At 32.9% G+C, this 21,320-nt stretch overlaps 1 protein-coding gene across 1 annotated transcript in view; it reads left to right on the top strand.

The window, feature by feature from the left end:
• Window positions 1–21,320, top strand: part of LOC139516131 (WD repeat-containing protein 27-like) — a 31,983-nt gene that overhangs the window by 1,215 nt on the left and 9,448 nt on the right. The window contains exons 2-16 of the mRNA XM_071306008.1: window positions 634–775; window positions 1,709–1,833; window positions 2,362–2,475; window positions 2,904–3,026; window positions 3,397–3,514; window positions 4,298–4,496; window positions 7,112–7,215; window positions 7,403–7,494; window positions 7,941–8,140; window positions 9,184–9,266; window positions 10,333–10,429; window positions 11,707–11,799; window positions 13,109–13,218; window positions 19,476–19,565; window positions 20,000–20,175. Of these exons, the coding sequence (XP_071162109.1) occupies window positions 634–775; window positions 1,709–1,833; window positions 2,362–2,475; window positions 2,904–3,026; window positions 3,397–3,514; window positions 4,298–4,496; window positions 7,112–7,215; window positions 7,403–7,494; window positions 7,941–8,140; window positions 9,184–9,266; window positions 10,333–10,429; window positions 11,707–11,799; window positions 13,109–13,218; window positions 19,476–19,565; window positions 20,000–20,175 (1,866 nt within the window). The remainder of the gene's footprint in view (window positions 1–633; window positions 776–1,708; window positions 1,834–2,361; window positions 2,476–2,903; window positions 3,027–3,396; window positions 3,515–4,297; window positions 4,497–7,111; window positions 7,216–7,402; window positions 7,495–7,940; window positions 8,141–9,183; window positions 9,267–10,332; window positions 10,430–11,706; window positions 11,800–13,108; window positions 13,219–19,475; window positions 19,566–19,999; window positions 20,176–21,320) is intronic.

The following is a 21,320-nucleotide window of genomic DNA, read 5'->3' as shown; positions in this document are numbered from 1 at the left end:
AATGACATTATGCAGATTTTGTATCTATAAAATAAAATATTATACCTACCTGCCTACCCATGACAAAAAATATACCGAGCCAAGTTATTTTTTTGGTGAAAAAAATAAAATATTTTACCTACCTACCTGCCCTGTTTCAAAACATAGGGTCAGAAATGGGCAAACAAACAATATTTTAATTTAGGCCTAACCTTGCCTCATAAGTTGCTGGTTGTGGTAGGTCGTTAATATGAGCCAGGAATTATAGGGGTCCAATGACTGTCCCTTGAGGCACCCCTGAGATCATGTCTATGGGGTCGGATTTATGCCCTTCCAGTAATACGGCTTGTGTTCTCTTGCTTAGGAAGTCTTGTATCCACTTGAGAGTGTTACTCCACATATTCTGTAGTAGTCCATCTTTTGGACGAGTGTCTTGTAAGGCACTTTGTGGTTTGGGTTAGAAAACTATGATGAGATGAGGGTCTAAATGGGGGTACCTTCATAACAAATAACAGTGAAATATCTTGCCATATGACGTTAACATAATTTTTGGTGCATGACGATAAAATGATTTGTAAATGTACATAGTTGTTACATGTAGTTAATTAAACTATAGTGAAATGCATTGTCATCATTTATATATTTTACTTATAGCCATTGGAACTTGAAGGTCATAGGAAAACTCTGAGATGCATGTGTTTTGGACATGGATCACAGCCAAAGTACATATGTACAGCTGCAGACGATTATGTTATTGTTTGGAATATACATCTTGCCAGACAAGCAGTCACTAAAGGTACATATATAAGCATAATTTGTTGCACATTAAAATTTTCTATTAATATAAAATTGTTGATACATTGATGGTTGAGCAAATTTTAATATCCAGATTAAACCACATAACCTAAATGTAGTAAGATAACTCCTTAAAATAAGAGTATATTGTACCTTCCCATCTTTGCAATGACCAAAATTAGACCTGGAACTTTTTCTCTAGCAGTAAGAATTAAGTTCAAACGTCTGTTTCACCAAGATACTAACGTCTTAACATTGATTGTACGTATACTGAATAGTTCATGACTATTGATCAACCTCAGTTGTAAGTTTTTTTCATTAAACTGGCTCCAGACCTTTAATATTTCATGTAAATTGTGTACAAAATTATTGAAATTATACTGAAAATGTTCTTTTTTCTGGTAGAGGTATAGACTATAGAATCACTGATTGGTCCAACATACAGAAAATACTCATGTCTTCATACATTTGGTGCTTAGATAATTTTCATGGATTGATTGATTGTTGATTATTCAATATCCAGCAAAAAAAACCCAAAGTTTTCGAGGCATAAAAGAGTGCTGCAGAACAATGCACTGGGGCAAATTCAATTTAATGTAGAGGAAAAAGAACAATGTACATACTAGTAGATTCATTATTATGCCTTGGATACCAATGTGTGTGGATTCTGCTGGTACTTCTGTACTGCAATTTAAATTTTCAACTAAGTACCCAAATATTTAAGGCTTGTACATTTTGTATTCCCACAAAATCATATATGCATAAAAATACAATCTTTCCTTGGTCCACGATAATAAATGAATTCACAGTATGTTTGTTATTTTGTTAAACATTTCGAAATTCTTGCGTAAATCTTTATAGGTTCACTTCCACTTGGAAACAATGTGTATTTGATGGTTTACAATTTATAAAGAAATGCATTTTCTGTTAACAGGTAATCAAGTGAAAGGTAAAGTGATAGGAACAACATTAGGATGTATACAGTATTGTTCATTCAGCCCTGATGACAAACTGGTGGCTGCTTGTTGTGAAAATGATGTCATCATTCTTGAAATTAAGGTTTATATTTTCTTTATGAATGTTGCTATATATATTTATTTTATTTATAACTCCACCATATCTTGAAGATTTATAAACAAAACTGTTTGCCATTTTCTGAATACATGTATTTAGCACCACAAAAAAAAAACCCGGCATGTCTGAACTTTGAATTGATGTGAATTTGTAACATAGATTTGGTGTATATATACATCAAAGAGACTGGAATTGAAGCATATAACCGAAAACATTTTAAGGGAAAGACACAGTTTTCAGTAATAAACAGGTGTCTTCACAATTAGTCAAGCTCTAAACACTGACAAGTTTATTGACTTGAACAGGCTCTTTCTACCAAAGTGATACTGCGATATATACCTAGTTCTAAAAATCGGGTCTAAAGAATTATCACATGATGTCTGCATTAAATTCTGAAAACTTTATATATGCAAATATACGTTCAATAAATATGAAGGACATGTAAAATCACTGATGATATTGTGATAAATTGAAATATCTGGATTTAAAAAAAATATGTATACATCCTTATAGAATGAAAAGGTACTAGCTACAGTGGAAGGTCACACTGCAAGATTAACAGGTGCAGAATTTTGTCCACACTATACATCAACTCTGGTTACAATATCTGAAGACAGAACATTTAAGGTAATATCAAATATTGTTATGTATAATTTTGCAGTTAAATTGAAATCAGAAAATATTTAGCACTACATGTATTACATTGGTTACAATAAAATACTGTGATTTTTCAGTTAAGAATAAACCAATAATTTCTCATGTGAAATAAGTTAAAAAATTTCACTCCTCTGACCTTATACAACAATAAGTGATGTCAAGACATTTTTTATGATGTTGCATCAGTACAAAATGAAAATGCCTTGTTATTTGTATAATCTACTTTTTTCCATCAAAATCCCAGCTCCTATGCAATAAAAAAAAACTAACCAAAAAATTCAAACATTAAATTCAATACATGTATGCCCAAACAACATTAATACTTAATTCATGCTCCATACCGTTTCATAAGTTGATGTGCTGTTTGCAATTGGTCACAGTTTCTACTAATATTTTAGGTATGGGATATTAGTGATTTCAGTTTAGTGTACCAATCCCAGATCATCACAGCCTCACCATTTATAAGTATGTCAATGAACATAGAAAAACCGCAGGTGGCTATTGGAACGGCTGATGGTCAGGTATGTTTGACTTGTCAAGTGAATAATATAGGATTGATTTTTTTTTCTGTACTTTTGAATGGGTTTGTAATCTCACAATTCAACATTTTTAAAGAACCTAATAAGATGTAAATGTATTTACACAATTCTTTGAAGGATAGTGAAAACCTTCCTAAGCTTTGAGCTTGCATAATTTTTACTTTTGTTTCATATGTTCAAAGTTATTACAGAGAATTATTTCCCAGATTAATTCAGTCCTCCAATTCTATTATCTGTCTATACATGTATAACAAAATGTATATAACAATTGAAGTTCTGTCTATTGCTTTCATCAAATCCATGCTTACTATGATATAGAGCCATATATTGATTAAAATGATTTTATTTGAAGGTAAGAGTTTATGACTTAACAGATGGAAATGGATTTAGATGCCTACATCAGCTTGATGTAGAGAAAATAGTTAGAAAACAGAAAGAAAAGAAATTTATTGAACCACAGCCAAGTCAAGGTAAAAAATTGATTTAATTTGTTGATTTTTCTGAAGATGCATGTTTAAGTAATGTGAATCCATTAACATTGGCAGATACCAAATTTTAATTGATTTCGATTCAGGAAAAAAAAATGAATGGGGACGTGTAGTTGGAACCCCCCCCCCCCTTTGTCCTGGATTAGGACCCCCCTTTTTTAAAATGGCTGGATCCGCCCCTGATTTTTCTGATAAAACGGTTGGTTCAAAATTTTTGAATTTTTATGCCCCACCTACGATAGTAGAGGGGCATTATGTTTTCTTGTCTGTGCGTCCGTCCGTCCGTCTGTTCGTTCATCCGTCCGTCTGTCCGTTCGTCCGTCCGTCTGTCCCGCTTCAGGTTAAAGTTTTTGGTCAAGGTAGTTTTTGATGAAGTTTAAGTCCAATCGACTTCAAACTTAGTACACATGTCCCCTATGATATGATCTTTCTAATTTTAATGCCAAATTAGAGTTTTTACCCCAATTTCACGGTCCACTGAACATGGAAAATGATAGTGCGAGTGGGGCATTCGTGTACTGAGGACACATTCTTGTTTATATTTTTGTTAAAGGGTCAAAGTATACTCTTGTCAAAATTTTAAGAAAATTAAACGAGCCAAATCAATTTTAGTTAAAGTGTTGGGTACCACCTTAACATCTAAAAATTTCTGTTTCCCCTATAACCACATAATCCATGAAAAATGGTCTTCACTAATAGTAATGAATTCACAATAATTTCCAAATACGAATATTCAGTTTTCGTGACATACTGTTTAATTTGTAGGCCCAGTAAAAATAAGCAGCAGACCATCATGGAAAAGACCTGACCAATCAGAAGAAGTTGACATAGTCAATGCAGAAGATGAAATAGAAACAGGAAGTGCAATATTAGGACTACATTTTACTTACGGATCTCAGAATAAATCATCAAATTCATCATCATCAACTCCTTCATTTCTACGTCATGAAAACACATTACTGAAGTAAGTGATATGAGACTAGAATCTGTAATTATTGGTAATTCTCAAAGAAACTAAAACTAAAACCAATGGTTTAAAGTTTAAAATTTTACCCTGTAGGACAGGAGGCATTAAGGGCATATGATACAGTTACAGGGGAGGTAATGACGTTGCTAACGTAAATAGTTATTTTCGCGATGTCAAAAGTATGACTTTTGGGGAAAAGGTTCAGTTTTCAACTGATATTTATCATTCAAACTTATTAAACTTGAAGACGAGTTCATGGACCCCTTCTTTTATAAAATGCCATTTGATTCCATTACATAAGAAGATTATGTGTTCCAATTTTCATGAAAATGTAAATAGTGCATTTTTTTTTTTTTTTTGATAAATATACAGCAAAAAATAATGATTTTTTTTTCTACATTCATGATGATTTGATAAATATGAGTTAGGCCAATTAAAATTAATTGCTAGATTTTCATCCCCGCCCGCCCCTCTGAAATCGTCTCGCCCCGATTTTTTTTATTAAACAAAAATACGATTTCCGGATTTCGGTCATGTCCGTTACCAGGAACCATTGATAATTTCGTTTCATTCGAAACTTCCTGTTTGAAATTTCTTTTTTGTATTTCTTCGCCAGAATAATCCCATCGAAAATGATTAAGTCGAAATATTCTGCTGCTCTATGATGACAACATCATCTACCGAGAATAGAGATTGATAACGAGAAGGGCATGAAATATTCGAGTTACGAGTAAAACGCCTTGTACTTGAACGCAAATTGCGGAAGTCACCGGTAGTCACAAGTGAATCGAAAATCGTGTTTTTTTCTTTATTTATACAATGACTTTGTGTCAGGAAATTTGGACTGTGAATGATATCCAAAGCGTAAGAATCGTAGAACAAATTGGTACAAAAAACATGACTGGATTAAAGAAATTGACACAAGCACGAACTTGTTTGAATTATGACCGTATATTGAGAAAAAAATGTCGACAAACACGCATTTTAATTATAACAAGCCTTCTATTCACCCATGGCTTTTGTTTTTGTTGACAAACAGCAAACACCCTCTGTTACTGTCCCTACCATCAATTTAGTCATTAAGCCACAACTAATTTTTTGGTTAAGTTCATGTTTTACATCATAATTTCTTTCAACACTGAGTTTACATTTTATTCTGTACTCGTAATACTTGTGTTGCATACAATTGTACCAAAACATTTAATTAATTTTATGACGACTACAAACCATTGCTTAGAAAGCAAAATAAATGTGGTGTAGGTATACTAATAGTCTAACTGAAGACTGAAGAGAAATGCTGTCTACTATAAATAGGTTTCTAAAGCGGCAATTGCATGTATAACAGTGGTTGCCAATCAGGGATTTTTATTTAAGAGTTTAGTGTAGGATTCCTTATACAGCATGTATATACATTATACAAGCTTGTTTTCCACTAGCATATACCCCGCGGTATGAAAAACTCATGACGATGATTTCATATGAAATAAAATTTTAAAAATAAAATCCTCCCACCCGCCCCATTTTTTTCAAAAATTTGGATGAAAATCTACTAATTAATTTTAGTTGGCCTTATTTAAAGAAAAAAAAAATGCCCAAATTTAAAGGACATCTATATAAATTAGAATTCACAAATAATTTTAACAAAAAACAGATTGTGTTTATCTTTTAAAACAAAAAAGTAATGTATCTCTGTCGAAAAGAAAAATACATCCACAAATCCGAATTTTATGCAAATATAAAAAATTTTGTACTCAAAAAGTAGCACATGAGGTATATTTTTTCTTACATATTTAATTTGATCAGGCAAAAAAATAGCCGATATGCAAATTGTCAGCAAAATCTCAATATGGGATCAAAACTGTATTGTATGCCCTTAAGTTTTACCCTTGTTTGTCTGTATGTCCATATATCCCATAGCTGGTTTTTGTTCTCTAATTTTAGTTTGCCTCAACCAAAAGTTATGAAACTTATACACTATGCTAATTACTACAAAACACAGATAAATATTAAATTTTGGTGGTGTCACATTAGCTTTTCTAGAGTTATGACAAATGTAAAATTACTGAATTTTTCGATTCCATTCTCACAGTTAAGTTTTTCTAAAACCAAAGGTTTATGAAACTTATACACAATGCTTATTACTACAAAACTCTGATCAAGTACAAATTTGGGTAGCTTCACATTTATTGTTCTGCAGTAATTTCCCTATATAAATTTATAAGCAAGTGTAGGCATCATATGTGTCCCGTGGCCACATTCCCCATTTATTTTATTATACTCCACTTCAATTTGTAATTTTTTTTCAGCAGTTATAAGCCATAATTATATAACAACCATGCTTTCTCAGATTTTGCCATACCTTGTGATAGGAGTTTTGATTTATTTTTTTTATTTTTTATTTTTTACTTTCTGTTTGCCAAAAACTTATGAGCATTACATCTTGTCTCTCTTTATAATGATGAAAAAGATGGATCTTTATATTGCTAATATATATATATATACCGTATATATAAAAAAAAAGAAAAAGATGTGGTATGATTGCCAATAAGACAATTCTCCACAAGAGACCAAATGCCAAAGAAATGAACAACTAACCTGGTTTCTGTTTGTAGTGATTTACTAGATGCTGCACCTATGTTATGTATTGGTACAACTGGTTCCTTGTTACAAATCAATGCCAAAACTTTGGATGTTTACAAATACTTTGATCTTCAAGGTAAGTATCAATAAGTTTAAGCTTTCCAGAAAAGCTTGCTTTACTTTTTTCTTATCTCTCCATAGGACATCAAAATGTAATGAATAACTAAGTAAAATTGGTACATTTGGTATTTAATATTATGAAATTTGTGGTGATGGAGTTTAATGATGACCTTTATATTTTATAAGTTTTATTTCATTTCCAGACAATATTTTGACTGACATTCTTGACATGGAAACAGTAGTGTTGAATGCAGCTGGCTCTGTATATTTCAGTCAAGGATCTTCACCAGATCAGGTAACAAAATTATCGATTATATCAGTTAGAATGTCTTTAGAGTACCTATACCAAATGCTTTAGAGAACCTATACAATGCAAAAATTTCAGCGTCTGTCATTAACAATTAATAGAAAACAATATTAATGTCCTTGCATTAAACAATTGCCCATTAACATGACCATTCATTTGGTACTTTTCTAGTCAATTCAGAAGAGCACATGATTAATTTTAGATAACCTAAAGAGATGCAAATAATATATCAGTCATTAGTCTTTAAAATGATATGTTCTGGACATTTGTACCTTCTTGAATTTCTTTTCATCATCCAGTAGTTGTAGATTTCCTTAAACACTTTTGATTCTTCATAAATTTTCAGAATCATTATAAATCCAATATTTACTCTTTTTTTTTTACAGTAGACTGGCCAAACAAATAATAAATCCTCAAGTTATATTACTTTTCAGATTTGGTGCATTGTGGGAAGTCACTTTCAAAACACAGTAAATGTTCTCCAGTGGAAGCATGCAGCTATTCATAAGGATGAACCGGACCTTGCATTAGCCATGTCTGCTGTGTCTGTAACACCTCAGTCAAGTACAGAGGGAGGCAAAGGTGACAGCCTTCAGGAGGGGAATAGTTTTGAAGGGATTACAGTTTTATCAAAGTAGGTTTTGGACTATCATTTATTGTTGATATCAGGCGCTCTTGTTCACCTGACAAACACACATTTTGAAATTTCGAAATGTAACAATTTTGCTATACCAATTTAAAAGCTTAAAAAGAAGTTTTAAAGAAATTTAAAAAATGTTATTGTCTATATCTTTTTTGTCATAAACATTCCGTCAAAGCAAGATTAAATCAAGATGTTTCTATATTTTAAGGTTAATTCCAATTGGTGCTACACAGATCGGTTAATTTAAGCATTCTGGGTAATAATATTTTTAAATGCAGATGACAAACCTTGGAAAGGACAAGGTTCAGTTATGGCACAAAATGGCCTAAAATATCAACTTTATCATAAAACACCAAAAAGGTCTCAATTTGGTTCGTAAATGGGTCTGTTTCAAAAATCTAAATGCTAAATATATCAGTTCTTTTCATAAGAGTATTTTCTATTCTCCAAAGTAAGCCCATTTTGGACATTTTGTCAAAATATGATGATTTTGAGCATTTTTTAGACTTAAAAGCTTTAGAAACACCTTGGCCGCCACCTACGATCCAGAATGTGTTGTAACTAACCAAAAGATTCAAATTTTGATATAGATTTCATCAATATAAATGCTTTTTGGATCGTAGATGGCGGCCAAGGTTAGTTATGCCAAAAACGATTAAAATTATGGAAACAAAGTACCAAAATTGACCTTTTAATACAAATTATGTTTATTGAAGGAGTCATAGCTCCATAAATTGTAAAGGAAAGTGTCAGAAAAAATATTTTTGTCTTAATAGAAATATCACAAGAATTTCTTTGTGAAATTTGTAATGTTTTGGCTTGATTTAAAAAACGTAAAAAATTCAGGGCCAATTTAGCCCTTCGTGAACCTTCTCCTTTGTTGATTACGTCTGTAACATTTAGTTTTCAATAATGTGGCATTATTTTTATTTTGATCTGTAGAGAATGAAATTACCGGGTCATAATGCTCTTATATTTTGAACTTTAAATTTTAATGCCTGTTGTGTACTAATTTTTATGGTTTCTGTTCTTAGTACTCCACTACTGCCAAATTCAGCTCTTAGATCTGAAATGGTTAAAAAGGTGAAAGAAGATCCTAAAGCTAAAAAAACAAAAGGTAATTAAACCAAATATTACTGTGACAGATCTAGGTTTATATTAAAAAAAGGTGATGATATCCTATGGACTTTATCTTTTACAATTCCAAAAATATGATTTTCATTTTCAAAAATGGTATTGTTTTTATATATAAGATAAATCAAAAGGAAAAAAAATAAAGATTCAGGATCTTTTTGTCAAATACACGTTCTATGAGTGTAAAGGATGTCTTAGGATTTAAACTTGAGTTCTTAAAGGAGCACTAGCTACGAGATATATAAAAAATCTTAAGTATGATTTTTTTTGTTCAATCATTAATGAAAGTGAAATAGTGAAATAATAATTTGCTTTTATCAGCTAAAATGGTACAATTTTGTCAAATAAAGCTAATAAACATTGATAATGAATTATTCACTTGCAAGTGAAAAACTTGACCTCATTAAATCCGTATTCATGTGAACTCCAATTTAACCCCTTAGAAAGAGATAGAATACGCATGCATTGTCCGTGTATGGTTATTTAAAGGAAAAGAATGTCAACATTGAAAGTGATACAAAGGTTAATAATTTGATTGACTAATTCGATCCACAAAAAATCTTTCTTCTAAAGGTAAAAACGACGATAAACATAAATTTATAATTTATAAAACAAAATTTAACAGACCTATAAAAATCTAATTGCACAAGCTGCTTAAGCTATTTATATCTATGTTTATGTTTACATCGCTTATATGGTCATAGAAGGTCAACTCGATAGTTAATTAGATGGCGTCTTGGCTAAAATTCTTACGAAACCAAGCTACATCTTATTGTGACCATGTCCTGTAAATTGTTTATTTTATACTTTTGATAGTTTGAATAAAGGTTTTACATTGTTATAAACAATATATTAGAATTTGAGTCAAATCGGTGAACATGAATTTGGCAGCTAGTGCCCCTTTAGACAACACTGTCAATATCCTAAAAAGAATTATAAACAAGTTTATTGAATTATTTTGATAATAATAATTTTAAGTTATTTCTAACTTTGACTATCAGCGGAAGTATGATTAAAGTACCTTGGTATTATAATTTAACATCTAACAGGAGCAACACCACAGAAGAAGCCTGGTCAGATGATGAAAGATCAGCCAATCACATTCCATCATAAAGTGAAATCTTCAGGTTATACAGAGACACCAAGGTAATTAATTGGTTTCCTGTTGAATAAAAAAAAATCTAGAAGATTATTGTTACATAGACATCACAGTCAATCATATTTCCCAGAATTTTTTTTTAAAAGAATAGAAGATTAGTTTTATAGTTTTATATAGACATGACAGTAAATCATATTTCACTGAAAAATATTTCTTTTCAATTAAGAAAGTAATTCAAAAATATTTATGGTCTTGTCACTATAATGTCTAACTATGATTTACATTTAGTTTTTGGTAAAAATTAGATTATGAACAACAGCCTTACTAAAAATAATTGTACCCACGCCAACACCTGTGTATATGACATCTTTCAGTAAAAGATCTTGTTGGTTTTAAGGATGTTGATTATATTTTATTATCCTGCAATTGGGTGTCCTACTATACAGATACAGCCCTACAGATATCGCTATACTGTATCTGTCTATGCTGTATCTGTATACTATACAGATACAGATATCGCTTTAAAGCTCCGCCCACTGCTGGACTGAGTATTGTTTGAACCTGTGAGACCTCAGAATGTGTATTCCAGTTTCATTCAAATGACGATGACAATTGTCAATTTCAAAACTTGAATGTGTATGATTGTGTTACAAAATCAACCATGTCAATTTTAGCATGCATGTTTAGTGAATGTCAAGTCTGAAGCGTAGGACAACTCGTACACTTCTGTTTCAAATTTGACAATGTTTTGTTATTTGTTTTTACTGTTGAAATTAGTTGTTATGGTAAAATAGATAATTATTCACCTTGAGCTATGTATTATTGTTGACCATTCGAGATTCTTTTTTTGCGAACCCGTCTTCAGCGTAATGTGTGATTTTGATATTACTATGTGGGCCTCAAGGGATTACAAATCGAAAATAAATGCTAAATATGTTAGTTTTTGTGTCTTTCAAAACACAAACAATATACAGAATTAATTGCAGGATAAAGACAATAACTGTTTAGTGTCTTTAAATATCAGCTGTATTTGTACTCGGCTCGAAACAGGTGTAGTAGCTCGCTAAAAGCTCGCATACACCTTGTTTCCTAGCCTCGTACAAATACAGCTGATATTTAAAGACACTAAACAGTTATTGTCTATATATTCATGACAAAATCATAGACAAACGGTACAGTATGCAAAACGTATTTCTTGTTTCTATTTTTGCACATATCAGTTTATGTATGCAAACAGCTTTGTTTGTGGTTTTAGCCTTAGAAGGAGTGTCACAGATATTTGGAGATTTAACTCATTCAATCTTTCTTTAACTTTTTATTACAGGCAGACTCCCATGTTCAAACCTCAGACAAATTTTTCCAAGTCAGCATCAAGCAACAGTTTGCTGTCACACAGTTCTTCATCATCAAGTTTAGGGTATATTCCTTTATATCTCCTACATAAAAAAAGACAAATAAAATATATTTTTTCAAACTTTTCACTGACATTTTGTTGACAAATGCATGAGGATGCAAAAAAATCAAGTTGGAAGAGATAAGGCTGCTTTCAATGAAAAAAAAATACAACCTAAGACAAATGACATGGATCACTAGTTATATCATATACCGTAGAAAGATTGGTCTATCAAGATTTTGATACTGGTCTGTACTTTTCTACTTGAGAGAAACAAAATTGATATTGTTAAAAGCCATAACATGGGCCAAGATCTTCTATGAAATGTTTTTGAAGTGATATTTTTTTGTCAAAAGAAACTTCTTTTAAACAAAACAAAAAAAAACTTAAAACACCATTGAGCTTATTACAAGTGATACTTAAATCTGTGTACCTTGTTGAAGAAGAGTTTTCTGATTATTTCCTGCAAAAAGGTTTTGAATCTTAAGACCTGGTTGTTTGTCTCGCTTGACTGATTCAAAAAGCGAGACATAGGTATGCTGTTTCCGGCGTCGGCGGTGGCGTCAACAATGTATTAGTTTGTGATAAGGTCTAGTTCATGGTGAACCTCTAGTGGTAAGTCAAAGATATTTGGTATGCAGTTGTATTAATATTGGCACATTTCATTACTATGGAGATTAGTTGGCCCGCCCCCTCAGTTATGGTCAATTGACTTTTAAACTCTGCTAAGTTTTCATATATTAGTTTGTGATTAGGTCAGTTTATGGGGAACCACTAGTGGTAAGTTAATGCTAATTGGTATGCAGTTGTATAAGTATTGGCAGATCTCATTTCCATGGAGATTATTTGGCCCAGCCCCCTCAGTCATGGTCTATTGACTTTGAAATTTTTCTTAGTTTTCATGTATTAGTTTGTGATTACCGGTAGTTCAGTTTATGAGGAACCACTAGTGGTAAGTTAATGATAATTGGTATGCAGTTGTATAAGCATTGGCATATCTCATTTCCATGGAAATTATTTGACCTTGCCCCCTCAGTTATGGTTTATTGACATTGATATTTTGCTTAGTTTACATGTATAAGTTTGTGTTTAAGTTTCTTTAAAGGGAACTACTTATGATAAGTCAATGGTATTTGGTATGCAGTTGTATTAGCATTGGAACATCATCTCATTTCCATAGAGATTGTATAAACTTGTACCTTAAGTCATGGTTCATTGACTTCCAATATTTGCAAAACTTACATGTTAAAGTGTTGCCATTTTATTAATTTCAACATTTGCATTATCGAAATTACAAAAAAGCAAGACATATCTCTGTTTATACTTTTATAAGGAAATCAATGGACAAAACTTATCCAATGAAATGTGCTCCTCCAACAGAATGTCATTGTAAAATAGATGTGGCAGAAAGACCTACTCCTATCAACAGAATCAAATTCTCAGGTAAGAACAAAATTTGATTTTATGGCAAAACTAAGAAATATTTTATTCATATATTTATTCACTTTGGAACAACGCTCTGAAATAAAAGAAGGGTTAAACAGATTTTTATTTGCAGGTAATAACAAAATGTGTGAAATAATATGCATAGTGCATACATAGACAGTGTGCTGTGTATATAATATTTGTAGGGGTTCCGCAGAACCCAGTGTCTTCCCTGCTTTTGCTGTTAATCGCAGGCTCAACAAAAATGAGGAAACAAATTAATAAAAATATTCCGCTGGATACTATATTTTGATTGTAAGAAGCTACATATACTGTCCCAGTTTGGTTATAATTCTGAACAGTTTATGAATCTAATAACTGTTTTAAAAACTTCAACTGCAGACTGTAATAATGTAATGTTAACTTGAAGAAAAACTAAGTTCATTTATAAGTAAAATACGGAAAAACAGTACCCATATTTTTTTTTCTTCAAAATTTACTTCTGGATACTATCTTAGGATGGTAAACAAGCTTCTGTCAAAGTTTTGTAGAAAATTAAAGGATAGTTTTAAAAAAGTTATTAAAATTTCAAAAACTTTAACAATAGAGTGAACATTTGTGGACGCTGACAACGACGCTGATGACAGAATCTAGGATCTCTATGTCTCGCTTTTTCAGGCTTCATCAGGACAATTTTTATATAGAAATTAATCCCTGAAGTACTCAAAGTGGTACCTTGAAATTGACATTGTCATGGTGAGAGAAACAATGAAAAGTGAAAGTAGCAATAATTTGACAACCCTGCATACCAAGGTATCCACTTCAGGGACTCTATCGAAACGATTCACACAGGCGTTGGTTCACCACACGGAGTTAAATTTAATATTATTTATTCGTGAACCCCTGCATCTGAAAGGAACTGCTTTGCTACACGCACCAATCTACAGGCCACCAGCATATACATGGACCAAGGAATATTCCATACTTGCGACGAAATAACAACTGAACCAAGATGACCAAGATGTCCGATTCCACCTTAACATCTATAAATGATAGCAGGAAAAACGTACCACGGGTGCCGATCTTATAAGAACTAGGAATTCACAACCATGCCATAAAAAGACCAACTACTGCAGACGATCCAAAAATATATAGATTCGGCGACTTAATCTTCCTATTGTCGCAGACATGCCAGGTAGTAGTAACCTCCAACAATGGCCAGGTTGGAAGAATAGCCTTGCGAAGTGGTAGGAGCCATGGGAAGTTCGTCCAATTAGACACCAAGCCTTTAGAACAATTTCATGTATCATATAAAAGTAAAACGAACTCAAGTTGCAATGAAAACAAACTTTATTTTTCTATATTTATCTTATCTATTTATAACTCTGTATTGCTACTTTCACTTTTCACTGTTTCTCTCACCATGACAAGGTCAATTTCAAGGTACCACTTTGAGTTCTTCAGGGATTAATTTCTGTAAAAAAATTGTCCTGATGAAGCCTGCCTTGCAGGCGAAACATGTAGACCATTGCAAATAAAATTGCAGACCATTTGAAGTGTTGTTGTCAATTTGGAGTACTATTTTAATGTTGCATTCATTTGCATAATTTGACAACCCTGCATACCAAGGTATCCACTTCAGGTACTCTATCGAAACGATTCACACAGGCGTGGTTCACCACACAGATTTTAATTTAATATTATTTATTCGTGAACCCCTGCATCGGAAAGAAACTGCCTTGCTACACGCACCAATCTACAGGCCACCAGCATATACATAGACCAAGGAATATTCCATACTTGCGACGAAATAACAACTGAACCAAGATGACCAAGATGTCCGATTCCACCTTAACATCTATAAATGATAGCAGAAGAAACATACCACGGGTGCCGATCTTAAATGAACTAGGAATTCACAACCATGCCATTAAAAGACCAACTATACTGCAGACGATCCAAAAATATATAGAGTCATGAAATAATTAACATAGGAACATTTTTTGACAATTTTATTTTCCATAACGGCAACCATAATCTTCCTATTGTTGCTGACGCGCCATGAAGTAGTAACCTCCAACAATGGCCAGGTTGGAAGAGAAGCCTTGCGAAGTGGTAGGAACCATGGGAAGTTCGTCCAATTAGACGCCAAGCCTTTAGAACAATTTCATGTATCATATAAAAGTAAAACGAACTCAAGTTGCATTGTAAACAAACTTTATTTTTCTATATTTATCTTATCTATTTATAACTCTGTATTGCTACTTTCACTTTTCATTGTTAGCGCACCTGGCAAGAAGGGCCAAGTGAGCTTTTCCCATCATTTTGCGTCCGTCGCTGTCCGTTTTCGTTAACTTTTACAAAAATCTTCTCCTCTGAAACTACTAGGCCAAATTAAATCAAACTTGGCCACAATCATCATTGGGGTATCTAGTTTTAAAATTGTGTCCGGTGACCCGGCCAACCAATTAAGATGGCCGCCATGGCTAAAAATAGAACATAGGGGTAAAATGCAGTTTTTGGCTTATAACTCAAAAACCAAAGCATTTAGAGCAAATCTGACAGTAGTTAAATTGTTTATCAGGTCAAGATCTATCTGCCCTGAAATTTTCAGATGAATCGGACAACCCGTTGTTGGGTTACTGCCCCTGAATCGGTAATTTTAAGGAAATTTTGCTGTTTTGGGTTATTATCTTGAATATTATTATAGATAGAGATAAACTGTAAACAGCAATAATGTTCAGCAAAGAAAGATTTACAAATAAGTCAACATGACCGAAATGGTCAATTGACCCCTTTAGGAGTTATTGCCCTTTATAGTCAATTTTTAACCATTTTTCGTAAATCTTAGTAATCTTTTACAAAAATCTTCTCTGAAACTACTGGGCCAAATTAATCCAAACTTAGCCACAATCATCATTGGGGTATCTAGTTTAAAAAATGTGTAGCGTGACCCTGCCAACCAACCAAGATGGCCACCACGGCTATAAATAGAACATATGGGTAAAATGTAGATTTTGGCTTATAACTCAAAAACAAATGCAATTTAGAGCAAATCTGACATGTAGTAAAATTGTTTATCAGGTCAAGATCTATCTGCCCTGAAATTTTCAAATGAATCAGAAAACCAGTTGTTGGGTTGCTGCCCCTGAATCGGTAATTTTAAGGAAATTTTGCTGTTTTTGGTTATTATCTTGAATATTATTATAGATAGAGATAAACTGTACACAGTAATAATGTTCAGCAAAGTAAGATTTACAAATAAGTCAATGTGACCGAAATGGTCAGTTGACCCCTTTAGGAGTTATTGCCCTTTATAGTCAATTTTTAACCATTTTTCATAAATCTTGGTTATCTTTTACAAAAATCTTCTCCTTTGAAACTACTGTGCCAAATTAATCCAAACTTTGCCACAATCATCTTTAGGGTATCTAGTTTAAAAAATGTGTCCGATGATCCAGACATCAAATCAAGATGGCCACCACGGTTAAAAATAGAACATAGGGGTAAAATGCAGTTTTTGGCTTATAACTCAAAAACCAAAGCGTTTAGAGCAAATCTGACAGTAGTAAAATTGTTTATCAGGTCAAGATCTATCTGCCCTGAAATTTCAGATGAATCGGACAACCCGTTGTTGGGTTGCTGCCCCTGAATCGGTAATTTTAAGGAAATTTTGCTGTTTTGGGTTATTATCTTGAATATTATTATAGATAGAGATAAACTGTAAACAGTAATATTATGTTCAGCAAAGTAAGATTTACAAATAAGTCAACATGACCGAAATGGTCAATTGACCCCCTAAGGAGTTATTGTCCTTTATAGTAAATTTTTAACCATTTTCATAAAATTTGTAATTTTTATTAACATTTTCCAATGAAACTACTGGGCCAAGTTCATTATAGATAGAGATAATTGTAAGCAGCAAGACTGTTTAGTAAAGTAAGATGTACAAACACATCACCATCACCAAAACACAATTTTGTCACGAATCCATCTGCTTCCTTTGTTTAATATTCACATAGACCAAGGTGAGCGACACAGGCTCTTTAGAGCCTCTAGTTTCTCTCACCATGACAACGTCAATTTCAAGGTACCACTTTGAGTTCTTCAGGGATTAATTTCTGTATAAAAATTGTCCTGATGAAGCCTGCCGTGCAGGCGAAACATGTAGACCATTGCAAATAAAATTGCAGACCATTTGAAGTGTTGTTGTCAATTTGGAGTATTATTTTAATGTTGCATTGATTTGCATAATTTGACAACCCTTCATACCAAGGTATCCACTTCAGGGACTCTATCAAAAGGATTCACACAGGCGTTTAATTTAATATTATTTATTCGTGAACCCCTGCATCCGAAAGGAACCGCCTTGCTACACGCACCAATCTACAGGCCACCAGCACATACATGGACCAAGGAATATTCCATACTTGCGACGAAATAACAACTGAACCAAGATGACCAAGATGTCCGATTCCACCTTAACATCTATAAATGATAGCAGAAGAAACGTACCACAGGTGCCGATCTTAAATGAAATAGGAATTCACAACCATGCCATTAAAAGACCAACTACTGCAGACGATCCAAAAATATATAGAGTCACAAAATAATTAACATGAGAACATTTTTTGACAATTTTATTTTCCATAGCGGCAACCATAATCTTCCTATTGTTGCCGACGCGCCAGGAAGTAGTAACCTCCAACAATGGCCAGGTTGGAAGAGAAGCCTTGCGAAGTGGTAGGAACAATGGGAAGTTCGTCCAATTAGACGCCAAGCCTTTAGAACAATTTCATGTATCATATAAAAGTAAAAGGAACTCAAGTTGCATTGTAAACAAACTTTATTTTTCTATACTTATCTTATCTATTTATAACTCTGTATTGCTACTTTCACTTTTCATTGTTTCTCTCACCATGACAACGTCAATTTCAAGGTACCACTTTGAGTACTTCAGGGATTAATTTCTATATAAAAATTGTCCTGATGAAGCCTGCCATGCAGGCGAAACATGTAGACCATTGCAAATAAAATTGCAGACCATTTGAAGTGTTAATTGTTGTCAATTTGGAGTATTATTTTAATGTTGCATTCATTTGCATAATTTGACAACCCTTCATACCAAGGTATCCACTCCAGGGACTCTATTGAAACGATCTACACAGGCGTTGGTTCACCACACAGAGTTTAATTTAATATTATTTATTTGTGAACCCCTGCATCCGAAAGGAACCGCCTTGCTACTCACGCCGATCTACAGGCCACCAGCAGCTCCGAGACCACCATTGTCGTCCCTTGATTTTCGTTGTTCACAAATATATTCCCTAGTGTTGACAGTGGGTTACTTGCCATTAATTTTTATACCCCTTCCACATTTATTTCCCCATGTTTAATGCCTCAAATTGCAAGTAGGGGGGTGAAATTACACTGTAAAAAAATTTGGGTCCAGAATTTTAAAGGAAAGTAGTTATTTGGTCCAGCTGAAAAAGGTTTAAAATTAGCACTTCAGAAGCTGTCAAAAGATTTCAAGACGCCCTAAACATAAAATTGTCCATATTTTGAGTTAGAGACGATGAAGTTTTCTATAATTTTGATATAATTTGTCCCAAAAGTAGTATAACACACTGTAAAAGTTTCTTTGAGAAAGCGCAGGTGGGATTTTTTTATTTTCACTTATGTTCTTAAAGAAATGCACTAAGAAATAATTGTGGTCTCGGACCAGCATATACATTGACCAAGGAATATTCCATACTTGCGACGAAATAACAACTGAACCAAGATGTCCGATTCCACCTTAACATCTATAAATGATAGCAGAAGAAAGGTACCACGGGTGCCGATCTTAAATGAACTAGGAATTCACAACCATGCCAGGCGAAACATGTAGACCATTGCAAATAAAATTGCAGACCATTTGAAGTGTTAATTGTTGTCAATTTGGAGTATTATTTTAATGTTGCATTCATTTGCATAATTTGACAACCCTGCATACCAAGGTATCCACTTCAGGGACTCTTTGAAACGATTCACACAGGTGTTGGTTCACGGAGTTTAATTTAATGAATGTTTTATTTCACTAAAAAAATACTTTTTTGACAATAAATGTTTTATTTCACTAAAAGATTACTTTCGAAAAAAAAACAGCTTTAAAATTGAATTGTTCTTTTGTAAATCAGAATACCTATGACTGATAACAAAATGATATATACCAAGTTGGAGTGTTTCCTCTCTAACTTGTGAAATTTCAACATACATTATTTTATTTTTTTCAGATGATGGTCAGTACCTTGCCACAGCCTTATCAAATAAATCAGGTCATGTGTTCAAACTACCTCTTGGTAATAAAGGTTTTAGTTGTACAGGTAATTATTAGATGAATTGAGTTTAAATATTTTAAGTTTCATTAACCTAACAGATAGAAGATCCAATCACATTAGAAAATACAAGCATTATGCTATTTCAATAGATCAAACCATAAACATAAAAATCATAAAGATTTGTTGTTAGCAGAGTCTATTTGCTGGTTAATTGTAACTGTGCATGCTATGAGAATGAAAGGTTGTAGGTTTTCATGGACTTTAAACTTTTGATTTGCTGCTCAGCCACAAAACACATGTGGAAGTTTACAACAAAGCTTTTGTAAACACTGATTTCGGTAAACTTAGTTTGTCTCTAAATGTTGCTAGATTAATTGTGCCACCATGATCCATTTAATCACATGTGTAACAAATATGAATGATTTTATTAAAGTTAGACATAAGTAGAATGAATTCAGAATGATATTTTAATTTTTCAGGACATAATAACAATGTAAATGGTATTAGTTGGAGTCATGATGGTAACTGGTTGTTAACCTCCTCAGATGATAAATCTGCTTTCTTATGGAGTAAAGGACAATCAGATCCAAATATGTGTATAAAAACAGTTCTTCATAACATGTCTACAGATAAAGATGCACAGAAAAAGGATAAGGTGAGACTGAAATGATAAACAGGTGATTTTAAAATTTTATTCTCAAAATTGTAGTCACCAGGGTTGATGGGCTAGTAATCTACTGTCTTCTATATGTCATTTAGGGAAAATACCTCTTCTGTTGTAAAAGAAAAATGACCAAATGTGTTTATTTACAAAGATAGATAAAAAAAAGGACAAGATGAGAGTGAAAAGATAGGGAGATAAGTTTCATAGATTATCATTATAAGTTATATGGTTCGCTATTGACCCCCTACGTATCCATCGAGGGTTAGTAAAATCCATAGGGGGTGAGGCAGGAGGCTGAATCCATTATGGATTTTATTCACCCTGTATGGTCCGTAGGGGGTTAGTAGTTAACCGTATAAAGAATTTATGGCACACTGGACTTTTTCTGCTGCGTTTTGTTGAAAAATAAACAATGAAACACAACAACACTAAAAGATGACGTCACCATTAACAGAAGACGTGTCGTCGTGAACTCCCTATAAAATTTACTAACCCCCTATGAATCCATAGGGGGTCACCACGTGACGGCACTAAACCAATCACAACTTGATATTTTACCTGCAGTGCGATGATGTATCTTATTCCCAAAAAAGACAATTAAGGGTGCAGGGCAAGTAGTCCAGTGTCTAATTATACTCTAATAGCATTCTCTTCTGTGGAAACAGAAGATATCATAATATAAGATGAAGCTGTTTTATTGCAATTTTTTTATTTTGCATCTCTTGCACAGTATATTAATTTATAAACTTAAATGTATCCACATAATAAATGTTGTTGTTTTTTTAGATTGTCATGTCAGTGAAGTTTGGAACATAATTAGTTGCTGTTCAAAATCTGACTGATAAACCAATGTTTTTTTGTCAGAAAGAGTAGTCAAACACCATCAAACATTAAACTTCTCTATATTGTTAGTTTTGTCATTCCAGAGTTACCTAACTTTGCTCAAGAAAATAATACTTGTTCACATGTACTATAACTCATGTTTGCTTGGACAGAATTAAATGTTTTGTACTTAAATGCAGAATAGTCAAAGTAATGCAGTATCCTTATGACTTTTGACATCGACGGTGTAAGGGCTGTATAGCAAGTCAAGGTCCTTAAAAACTTCAATTTGTTGACTTTTGAAGGTTTAAAGG

This window comes from Mytilus edulis, chromosome 3 (genome assembly GCF_963676685.1).
Source record: "Mytilus edulis chromosome 3, xbMytEdul2.2, whole genome shotgun sequence".
NCBI lineage: Eukaryota > Metazoa > Mollusca > Bivalvia > Mytilida > Mytilidae > Mytilus > Mytilus edulis.
Note: the sequence above shows the minus strand (reverse complement) of the source record. Positions and strands in the feature narration are given on the sequence as shown.